Genomic DNA, 12,500 nt, shown 5'->3' with positions numbered 1-12,500 from the left:
TTTTATTTTCCTATTTTCAAACTTTGATTGAAGCATACTCATTTAATAATTAATTAACTTAATTAATACATTATTATTTTCTCTCACAGGAAATTGTATCTGAAAATACTGCTTTTGCTACAACTTGGGGGGAAATTGTTGGCTTGGTTGAAGGACTTGAGTGGGATGACTTTGGTGTTCCTTGGAACTCTCTGTCTTTTATGGAACTAAACCTTCAAGTTGATGAACTGGATTCAAACCTCTTATCTATTGAGGTAAGATTTTTTATTTTCCTATTTTCAAACTTTGATTGAAGCATACTCATTTAATAATTAAATAACTTAATTAATACATTATTATTTTCTCTCACAGGAAATTGTGTCTGAAATACGAAATGAAAATACTGCTTTTGCTACAACTTGGGGCGAAATTGTTGGCTTGGTTGAAGACCTTATGAGCGACCAAGACCCACAGAACGAGTTCGTCCTTGATGACCCAACCAAAGAGTTATACCTTGGAGACCAGCAAAATCCTGAAAAAGAGTTTTACAGCAATAGTACTCATTGTGAGTTATCAAGACAATACCCACTGAACAAGTTATACCTTGATGAGCCAGAATACAAGTTTTACCTTGGAGACTCACAAATTTTGAAAAATCAGTAAATGAGTTCTGCCTTGATGGTTTAAATAACTACCTTGGAGACTCAGGAAAAGGGTTCTGTCAAGATGGTTCAAAATATGGGGCCTACCTTGGAGACTCACAAATTTTGAAAAATCAGTAAATGAGTTATCCTTAAGAGACTTTGTAAGTTGGTTTTACTTTGAATACTTGAAATGTGGGTTCTGGATTGATAACTCACAATGTGATACATATCTTGGAAACTCAACGGGAATGTGGTTATACCTTGAAGACTTGGAAAGTTGGGTTTATGTTGGACACTTGAAACTTTTTTGGGGGCTTTTATTTATTTATTTATTTATTTATTATTATTATTATTTTATTTATTTATATTTTGGAGACTTTTGGAGTTGCTATCACTCTTTGGGATCTAAACCTATCGATGTAGTTCTTTGTCGGATGGTGCTTGATGGGAGCAAGATCAAGAAAGTTCTGGGAAGAAAGTGCAGGCTTACTCCCCCTTTCTACGTCATCAAACCTGAAAGCCTTAAAAGACAGAATTGGAAGAAGAGAAAAAAAAAAAAAAACGTAAAATATATATATATAGGTGGAAATCTCATTTTGAAAAAGACTGTGTTGGGTGAGGATTGAGTTGGGGTTGAGATTTTGAATGTGAGGGTTGGGGTTGAGATTTTGAATGTGAGGGTTGGGACACACACACACACATACACATCAACAAACAAAAGTTAAGCCTTGACTATTCAGTTGAGGATTCTGTGTTTGGGGTTCACAGATCTAAGAACGTCCCCCTTGACACACATTATATACTTGTCCCTCTAGTGTCCACAAAGGTGTATTATATGCTTAGTTTTGTCTTTTGTAATTCCTGTGAATAAAATGAACCTAAAATCTCTTCCCCTTCCAAATCATATATTTTATAAGTCCAAGGAACTGTATCTATTACATCAACAATTTTAAAAAGTTCTTTCGTCCATCGTTCAGTAAAACCCTTTTCAAAATGAGATTTCCACCTATATATTCTTACGATATCACCAACTTTGAACTTAGGTTTTCTGACATTAATCTCTTTTTCATATTTTAATTTTGTAAATGTTTCTGATGGCTTCATATTCGTTGACGTGTGAATCGTGTCATTATACTTATCCACAATATCCTGAATAAAAGATAACCATTGTTGTGAACCGAGTTGTGTGAATTTTTTATATAGTCTCTCTTTTAAGGTACGATTAAAACGTTCAACAACAACTGCCTTCCCTTCATTAAAGGTACTGTATAATGTAATACTGTTATTTTTTAAAAAATTCATAAATGTCTTGTTATAAAACTCTCTACCCTCATCAGTCCACAATTTCTTAGGTTTTCTCTTACTTTTATTAAATATCTGTTGAAAAGCTAACACAAGAGTATTACCTGTTTTGTTTTTTAAAGGGACAACCCACGCATATCTACTCCTCAAATCAATAACAGTTAAAGCATACTTGTACCCCTTATCATTATTGAGTTCAATCAAATCAGCAGACCAGATATAATCAACTTCCTTGGAATAAACTTTCCTTCTCTGAAACTTTGTGAATATTGGTTTATGTAATTCATCAGCTAATTGCTCTTCAGTCTTAATGGCATCATTAGAGCCTATAAGTTTTTTGAATTTCCAAGTCCAAGTTTCAATTTAGCACTAATCATCTTCTTCACGATGAACCTATCAACTTTTTCTCTCAAGGTTGGATTTTGTATCAGAGACAAATTATATAACATTTCTCTATCGGCTTCATGCTTTTCTTCCAACGTTGTGGTATTCCTATAATCAATATCGTGTCTCATGCACACTTCATCAACTCTATTGATTGGTTTACTCCAGGATTTAGGATTGTCTGCCTCATCTAATCTTTTATCCAAGTTTGTGCCTGGACCACAGAAAGAATACCCTGGAAGATGTAATTCCCCTGGTATTCCAGTAGTTGTAAATTTACTTCCTGATAAAAACTTTTGTATATCTCCTCCGAGTTTGTGTTTGGAGATAAATTGATTTTTTTTTGAACCACACACCGAACATATACCTTTTTGTATAACCCTGTTATTTTTACTTTTAATATATGAAATATTTTTAGTATTAGTTTTCTTTTTACATTTGAGACAATAACTCATTTATTTATGAGAAAAATTTCTGCAGAGTGCAAAAACCTTTTTAGTTTCCAACATGCACATTTGAATCTTAATTTTTAAAACATAAAGAATCCTTAGAAATGCCTTCACTCTCTCCTCCATTTATTTAAGAAAACACTTGAATTAAAATACATGTCTTCTCGATGTCGATAGTCTTGTTGAAAGTATTGCAAATAGACTTTTTAATTCTTTGTATTCCTCCCTGGTGAGATAAGTTAATTTCTTTAATACCTCTATTCTTTTTTGAATCTCACTGGTTTCCATATTTTGATATGTATTCATTCTCTCTCTTTCCTCCCTCTCTCTCTTCTCTCTTTCCTCCTTCTCTCTCTCCTCCTCCTCCTTTTCCTCCTCTTCCCTCTCTTCTTTAACTCCTTCCTCATCCCTTACTATACTTGAATCGTTTACACCCCATAGAATATTATACATATATTCATCAGGATTTCTTGTTATTCCTGTATCCAAAATAATTTTTTTTACAACAGGATACCAATAAAATTTCTTTTGAATTTCTAAAAGAGCCTTACCTTTTCTTAACCTTATAATTTTTTCATTATTTAACATTCTAATTAAATCTAAAGTTGTTGGTTTATCAACATCAGCATAATGCCAATCTTTTATTGAAAATACCTCATTCTTATGTTGTAGAACATATTTATTAAAATACCGAATACCCTTTTCTTGAAGGTATGCTTGAACACAGAAATGATAATTTTCTTGAAGCCTTCTTGCTGTCATTTATGTATTAGAAATATATGTTAGAATAATATTATGGCACGAAACACCTCCCCATCTTCCCATAGTTAAATCATTTTGTATTTCCTTACTTATTATATATAATCCTGTTTTTTCTGTTTTCATGAGATAAACAAGGGCAAAACCATTATTATATTTACCCTTATTAAATTCTTTTATTTGTTGTTTACTAATCGTGGCTCCACAAAACTCATTCTCGATACCAAGTGGATAATATTCTTCCTTACGAGACTGATTTAATTGTTCCAGGTCTTCGAGGTTAATTTTAAATGACCAATTATACCCTAAATCATTCATATCATACCCCATTGTTCTATTCTCATACAAACGATACGCCCTTCTTTATAAAAATTTATTTTAATTCGAACTGTGAATTCTGTATGACCTGGAGATAATATCAACACTTCTGTATCTTTAGAATACACAGCCGTTTTATTTAAGTATATATATTGTGATAAATCGCTTAATCTCACCAAGTCATTCGCGTCAGTCGGGCTTGGATAATTTTTTAATTTATAAGCATTTTTCATGTTAATATTTTTGTTTATATTATATTTATATCGTTCAGCCTGTGCCTTTGTATAATAATTTGATAAATCAATATCCAGTTCTTGAGATACACCAAAAGATAGAACCATCTTTACCAACATAAGTCATTTATATTAGATTAAAAATAATATCATAAAATTTTTTATTTTTGTTGAGTTGAAATAACACATATAGACATAATTGACCACAACACTTGGAATTTAATTCTTGGACTTGAAATGTTTGATAAACACCATTCTGTAAGAATTTTATGACTTCAACAGGTGGTGGAAGACCAAAACTATCAAAATAATATTTGTCTTGACTATTAAAAATACAAACCCAATGAGAACCGTTCCCATCATTATCTTCTAAGTTCATAATAATATTCTTTGTATGTTTCGACACATTTGTTAATTCATCTCTCATACAAATAACCACATTATGAATTTTTAATTTCTTACAATATTTGACAAGTTGTAAATTTGATGTTGTATTCTTTCCAAATTCTTTCAACCACTCATCAATGCTCATTTATTTATTAGAAAGATATAATCCATTACCTCTTTTCGTTAATTTTACACCTGCTTGTGCTATAGAAGAAAGCATATCTCCAACTAACAATCTCGCTTTATCAGGCAGACCTTCAAGTTTTTCAGCAAAATCTACAATTACACCACTTCCACTAATTTGTTTCTCCAACTCTTTGTTATGTCTTTCCAATTCTTTTGAGCCTGGAGTTGAGCCTTCCTTTCGTTGGCAGTTTTGACCGCTGTTGAAATACCACCCGTCAATGCTCCAACCGCACTTAAACCAGCAAATAAAGGAATTAGAAATGGGAGAAATCCTCCACTCGTCTCTCTTATTGAATATTTTTTCAACATTGGTTTTGTCATTTTAATTTTAAGTGAGCCAGTGTCATTCAAGATTTTAACCTGTTCTCTTGTGAGCAAAACATCAATTCTTACTGCTCCTTTTCTCTGAATTGTATTAACGTTAATCGTACAAGGCTTTTGATTTTGAACACAAGATGATAGTTTATGAAGATTGATTTGATTAACATATACCCCAGTTGGTACTTTGCCACTCATTTATTTAACAAAAAAATTATGTGAGACTAATCATCACACCATTATCTGTATTAATCTGCAATTCTGTTTCTTCCAAAAGCAAACAATATGTATCAACTTCTTCACTCTCTCCTCTTTCAATGTATAGGGAAGTATCCACTCGATTAGACTTTATAGTTTCTTTTTGAGCGCTCAGGTCAAACGTATAGATTGTATACAAACTTTTAAATGCTGTCATATCCAAAATAGGTTCTTTATTTCCATTACTTTCACACACCTTTTGGTAAGACTTGTATGCTTCAGCAAAATCATTTTTTTCCCAATTAATTTCCAATCTATCTCGTGGATAAAATGTTCCATCTAGAGAAACGCGAAGTTGTTTCACCTTAGCATTATCACTCAATGCATTATTCTTATCAGTCGCAGTATCACCATCTGGCTTTTTAAAAATCATCCACAGATATCGTGGCTTTCCTTCCAGAACACCCAAATTCCACGTGTAAGTAGTTTGATTGAGTTTAACGTGTTGACATCTTCTTTTGAGGTATGATACACTGAGTGGTTTTTTTGAGTTAAGTCTTCGATTCAACATCTCTTCTGTTTTAAGATTAGGAGTATATTCACTGATATACCAACTCATCTCCTCAATTACAAATTTATTCTGATCACCAAAAGCATTACCAACACCAAAAAGCAATCTATTTTCATTATCATTCCTTTGTAGTTGAAATCTAATTTTAAGACCATACAGAACTTTATCATAATCACAAAATCCAAATATACCTTTAAGAGGAACTGCCACAGTAAAACTATTTTCTGCTTTTGTATCATCATTATACATTCCTTTCCTTTGAGTATACCCAGGGTCTGTGTTTGTTCCCGTTGACATATCAGGAATAAAACCTTCGACAGACCCCTTTCCCATTCTATCACTGAATGTATAGAGTGTAAATTTCATCATTTCAGATACAGCAGAGACATAATCAACCGCTTCAACTTCTTGTGTTCCAATATACAATCGCACACTATCAAACATTTTCCAGAAGAAATCATTTACAAGTGTAGCGTTTGTGTTATTCCCAGCCTTAGTGAATTTAAATTTACACAACAAGAAACTTTCGGAGAGATTCAAATAGGTTTGTTGATTATTTATTTCAAAACTTTTTGTACCATTTGTATTCCAGTCTGTTCCAGTTATTGCATTTACCTTGAAGTAATCTTCTTTTTTAGTGGAGTTTGAGATAATAATAGTATCATCCAAATCATAGATACTATCAATTGCTTCCATACTTGTATTTATTTAGGAAAAAGATGTTAAAACTTTTGAAACCCTGATCCAAGTATTTGAATTATTTTCTGTCGTTCTTGGGGGACAACTGAGTTTTACCTTTCTTAATTTCTTTTATTGCTTGTAATTTATGAGATTCTTTCTGAGCATCTTTTATACTCTTTACAGCACCTGCTACATTTCCCACAGCAGAAGCAGTTGAACCAATTAGGTCTTTATGTTTAAGAATAGTTGAACCAATACCCATGAGAGTATCAATTATCCCATCTCCTCTAAATTGATGTCCGACACCCCTTTGTCTCTTAGGTTTATAGTATCCTCTACCAAGATACATACCTTCACCCTTGTAGTACGGGGAAAGGAACATCCCATCCCCTGTAATTATTTTATATTTTCCCAACTCGTGCTTCCTCACAATAACCATCGTATTTATTTATTGAAAAACTTCACGTAGGTGAATTCTGATGGATATAACTTCTCCATTAAAAGAGATCACACGATTATCTTGGTCGGTTATCCTAAAATTTACTCTGTGTATGGTTTTTCCTGACACAGGTAGATAAACCAAATTTTTAGGCTCCATATTGAATTTATAACCAATTGGGGTTGAGTATGCGCTGAATGAAAAATATTGTATTTGTTTTTAATCCATCATTATAAGCACCATCAATCAAATCACAGTGAATTAACACCGAATTTATTCCTGAGGATATTTGAATGACATTATCACTGTAAAACGTCCCATTAGTTTCAATCTTTTTTGAGGAGAAACCTAATAACTCTCTAAATGAATTATCAATTGTGAAATCAACCTTGTAGTTATTTTTAACTTTAATCGTTGATTTTGAAGTATGTTTTTGAATGTTTATAATAATATTTTTTGGTTCATCACCCTGTTCTTTCATAAGACGAGCAATTTCGGAAGATATTTGAGAAATCTCGTATGCTCCGGGTGAGACTGTTATCGTTTTGTATCCACTTCCCGGATTATAACTAAACTTGTCATTTTTCTCGGTTATATTAAATAAGGTATTATAAGTCTCCATGGACAATAAAGATGCCTCATATTCTTTTGTTGTGTCAAGTTGTAGTGGGTATGGGAATGAAGATGTGTGGTCGCTTGTTGTGAAATTAAAACTCAGGATTGTGCTTCTCATCTTATTTAATATGAGATAAAATGTCTTTATATTGAGATTTATTAATTATTTTCATGTTCATCAACTGATCTAAAATGGCTGATGCTTCATTAAAACAATTGTTATTTCCAGCCTTCTTACTGCCGAACAACAATAACAGTCTATTAACTAATTGCGATGGGTCATTTGGAAGAAAACTAATACCTGAACCAAGGATACTTAAAGCCTGAATAATGTGTTTCTCCTTCTCATTCTTCCTACTTTTACCAGAAAGAATAACCTTATAATTTAGAGTGTTCAGCAAATCAATATATACTCTATCATCATTATTTTTCATATCCAATGGTTTATCAATATACTTTGATTCATCCCTCACAGTTGAACCTTGTCTTCCATCTTTTGTGAGAAGAAACATTAATCTCGGAGTTAGTTTAACAGGGGGTTGAGCAGAACTTAAGAACCTTAATTCATCATTAAATATCAATACCTTTTCTTGAACAAGATGAAATATTGCTGGTTGTTCTGTTGGAATGAGTCCTGCTTTGGTTTTTGAATCCGCTGAATATTCATTGTTTTGAACAGCATTCACAATATAATCAGGGGGTTGATTAATCTCTTCCAGTTGTTGAAATAAACCTTCATCATCATATTCTAATTCTCCTAAATGCTCTAATTCTTCCTCCGTCATTTGACTGAAATCTTTTAACATTTGAAGCTTTCTAGGAGTATATTCTACTGTGGGAACTGTGGAAACATCTTTCATTTTTTTCTTGGGAAGTTTTTAAAAGTGGTTTAAAAAATTTCTCTTGTTTTTTTTCAAATGCTTCTTCGCCCGTTAGTTTCTGGGTTCATGCGTTTCTTCTTTATGTCTTCCTGTTGTTTTACAACTTTTGAAACCAACTCTTGATGTTCCTTAAATCTTCTTGCTCTTTCTTTTGTATCCATTTATTTATTGTAAAATATCATTTAATGAATTGTAAAGATCAACAGGGAAATTTTCCTTTTCTTCATCATTCAAGTAGATGTGTTCAAATAAATCCTTTTCTTTAAATATTTCATCAAATTCTTTATTAACATTAATGCGAGTTGTAATTTCTTCTTCACTAATCCTTGCATCTCTGCTTTTCATACGTTTGTGTTGAGTTTCTTCATCAACATCAAAACCGAATGATAAAATCTTCACTCCGCTCAGATATTTAATAATTTGTCTCGTTCCTTCTGGATTAGTTTCTAATATCCCAACACCACCAGATTTTAGTTTCTTTAACTCACTCTTACAATGTGAATATTTTGTTGTACCAAGAGAAACCTCCTCAAATATTTGTCCTTCATTCCTCAATCGCATATGTTCCTCCACTGAAATATAGTGATAATCTTCACCTTTTACTTCTCCAGGTCTTATTGCTCTAGTTGTTGTTGATACAATGCGTATCACGGGTGTTTTTTAATTAAATTTACAATATTCTCATTTGTACTACACAAGAACCTTGATTTATGAAAGTTTTTTCCAGAAGCAGATTTACCCACAAGATTTATAATAATAGTTGTCATTTATATATGTAATTGTTTATAAAACAAAAAATATATCCCTTAATATCTCATCTTGTTTCACAACAATATATTTATATTTTTCAGTCGTGGTGCTTCATATAATCCTCAAATTTCTTTTTACTACATAATGTAGAACAATTATCTCTCCAAAAATTATTGATATCTATTGAATTTAACTTGAATAAAATAAAAGTATTAGCATTGTTTCTGATGGAACGACGAGGAAGTTGGAAAGTACGATTGACTAAGATAAATACAATTACAAGAAGAATGTCTCCCTCTTGTGTAGTAGCTGTCCATTACCGTTTGGTTTCTCTCATTAACACAATCATCAAAGATAACGAGGTTCTTTTTTGATTTATCCAAATCTTGGGGAGACGGTATATCATCCGTATTATCACTAAGAATACAAGTTATAAGATTTGATTTCTTTTTACATCTCTGTGTATCACAAAATAGTTGAATTATATCTTCAATGTTATAATCATTTAGGTTTTTTTGACGTTTAAATAAACCTATTATATCTTCTTTTGAAGACCAGCATTAAAACCTTGTGAGAGTAGTTGATACTCTGGTTGAAAACTCGACTTTGTGAAAATTATTAAATTATCATAATCTAAAAAGTTGGGAGTGAGGAGCATTTTTAAAAGTAAGCAGGTTTTTCCACATCCACTTGAACCAACTATGAGACATCTTAATGAATTTGGGAGATTTTTATGGTTGTTAAATTTTATCTTATTTTCCCAAATAGGTAAAAAATCATTCATTTATATATTTGAAAAACAGGTTATTTAATTTATTATTGGCTTTTTTAGAAACTCTATATTTTATCCTAAGTTCAGGTTTAATTTCAAGATAATCCATTATTTTATTTATACAATATCTTGTGTTGATATTTCCCTGAAAATTACATCCATGAATAATATACAACAACAATCCTTTGAACATTTCTCTTATACGTTCAGTTTCTTCCCTTGTAAGGAAAGGTGTGTTATCATCCTCATACTTTACATTCATTTCTCTAATCAATCTTGTAAAGTAATTCATTTTTGGTGTAAATCTAAAAGAATTATTTTCCTTTTTATATTTTTTATTATCATTAATTAGAAGATAATCACAGAATATACATTGTTTATAGGCTTTTGACTCTGTGTTTAATCCCTGTCTTTCACACGCAGGACAATTCTCAAATTTGTCATATGGAGAATCAGGAAAGTCTAGCATATTTATAAAGTAAAACTTTACTTAAACTGAAATTCATCTATACTTTCAGTTGTATATTACCATCGATATCGATATACTTTTTTTCATTATCAGATTCAACGACAACATTTTTTATATTAAAGGTAATTTTAAAATTATCGTTAACTACTATTGAACGAAATGTCATTTCACCTGATATATTAACATCCTTTATTTCATCAAGATTTACATCTTTAAGGTTGTTGAAAAAAATACAAATTTCTCCTTGCATATTACAGATGGTCTTATCTTTTCTTTCTAAAGCTTCATCCATAAGGTTTTTGTTCTTTGATACTTTTTCTTGTTTCATTGCTTTTTCTAGTTTTGAATATATTACTAGAAGGAGAGGAGAAACTTTTGTTGGAGATACTTTAATTGATGTTCTACCAGGTATACTAAAAGCCCTTCCACTGAAGGAAATTGAAGAACTCATATTATTTACCATAATAGTTTTTATCCAATAGTTGTTATATTTATCTTTGTTCAATTTTACATCCTTGACATATTTCTCAGTATCTTTAACAGATGAAGAGATTGATTGAAACTTGTCTTTTGTGTCTTGAAACATTGTATTTATTAAGTGAAAAAGTTGGAGGATAAAATGTTTTTAAGCACAGATTCACCTATAAATTAAACGAAATTTTCATCAAGAAAATTTTAGTTTAAGCAAAGTTTTATTCTATAAATATGGTGAATACAACGTACTGCGATGTTTGTAATCACGAATATAAACATTATAGAAAACACCTCCGAACCAACAAACACACATTTAATCTATTTCATCAAATATCTCCTCTTGAGTTGGAAAGAAAACATTGTGATATCTGTTCAAAGGATGTTTTGAAGAGTAGTTATAATCAACATCTTCAATCACAAAAACACAAGAAAAATGAGTTTAAAGTAAAGGGAGACTATTATATTAAAAACACTGATGAGGCATTTAAAGGGCATATAAAAATAAGGATTTTTCAATTTGGAGAACCCGGTCCATCATCAATAGCTGAATCAATTGAAATAGTGAAACCCGATGTTGAAAAATTTATTAAAAAGACATTAAAAGAAATAAAAACTTTTAAAGTTTTATATGGGAGTGAAAATGAATATGAAAAGACAAGATGAAGAACAAACTCCTTATATGAGAACAGATCTTCATTTTATAACATCATTTCAAGATTTTTTGAATAGTGGGGTTTATGAAGAACTATCAAGACAAGAGGAGGATGTTGATAATACAGTGGTAGGAAGTGGATTCAATATTAAAAAATCATCTTTTTAGATATACACATTCTAAAAATCAAACCCTCTTAAAGCTTCTTCTTATATTGAATTACCAAAAGAAATAAAACTAAAGAAGGCAGTTGTTAATATTAAGAACAATGATAATAAATGTTTTCTCTGGTCTGTTCTTGCTCACTTACATCCACCAAAATGTAATTCAGAAAGAGTAAAACAATATATGAAATATGAGAATACCTTGGACATTAAAGATTTTAAATTCCCAATGCCACTAACAGATATTCCTAAATTTGAGAAAAAGAATAATCTTTCTATTAATGTATATGGATTAACGGATACAAACAAAGTTCAAATATTAAAAATTTCAAACAACTATAAAAATGAAGAAACACACATTGACCTTTTATATTTTAGTGTTGGAAAGAATTCACATTACACATACATCAATAATTTATCAAGATTAATCTCTTCTCAGGTATTCAGAACAGCAAACAAAATATATCCTTGTAAGCGATGTCTTAATTCATTTCATACAAAAGAACGATTAGAACAACATTCAAAATATTGTAGTAATCATAAATCAGCTGTAATTACAATGCCTAAACCTGGTGAAAAGATTTATTTTGAAGATTATAATAAATCTATCATGCACCCATTTGTGATATACGCTGATTTTGAATGTATCCTTAAAAAGATAAATACTGCTTCTCCTAATCCAAAAGAACCATATACAAATAAATATCAAAAACATATTCCTTGTGGTTTTTGTTATTATATCAAATCATCTGTTGGAGAAAAGTATAACAAACTTGAACATTATCGTGGAAAAAATGCTTCACAAGAGTTTGTAAAACGATTAGAAAAGGATTGTATAAGACTCACTAAATTAATGAAAGAAACAAATGAACCGA

The 12,500-nt window shown here is 30.9% G+C and overlaps 2 protein-coding genes across 12 annotated transcripts in view; one reads left to right on the top strand and one right to left on the bottom strand.

Moving 5' to 3' along the window:
- The window catches only part of LOC147016155 (uncharacterized), a 1,079-nt gene extending 437 nt beyond the window's left edge, over nucleotides 1-642 (top strand). The window contains exons 2-3 of the mRNA XM_085849196.1: nucleotides 90-254; nucleotides 352-642. Of these exons, the coding sequence (XP_085705322.1) occupies nucleotides 90-254; nucleotides 352-642 (456 nt within the window). The remainder of the gene's footprint in view (nucleotides 1-89; nucleotides 255-351) is intronic.
- Nucleotides 1-12,500, bottom strand: part of LOC147016153 (LIM domain-binding protein 2-like) — a 252,825-nt gene that overhangs the window by 38,997 nt on the left and 201,328 nt on the right. The window lies entirely within an intron of this gene.

The sequence above is a fragment of the Eptatretus burgeri genome, chromosome 12, assembly GCF_056783735.1.
Source record: "Eptatretus burgeri isolate ZD-2024b chromosome 12, Ebu_testis_v1, whole genome shotgun sequence".
In the NCBI taxonomy this organism is placed as follows: Eukaryota; Metazoa; Chordata; class Myxini; order Myxiniformes; family Myxinidae; genus Eptatretus; species Eptatretus burgeri.
This window is presented reverse-complemented; position numbering and strand designations above follow the sequence as displayed.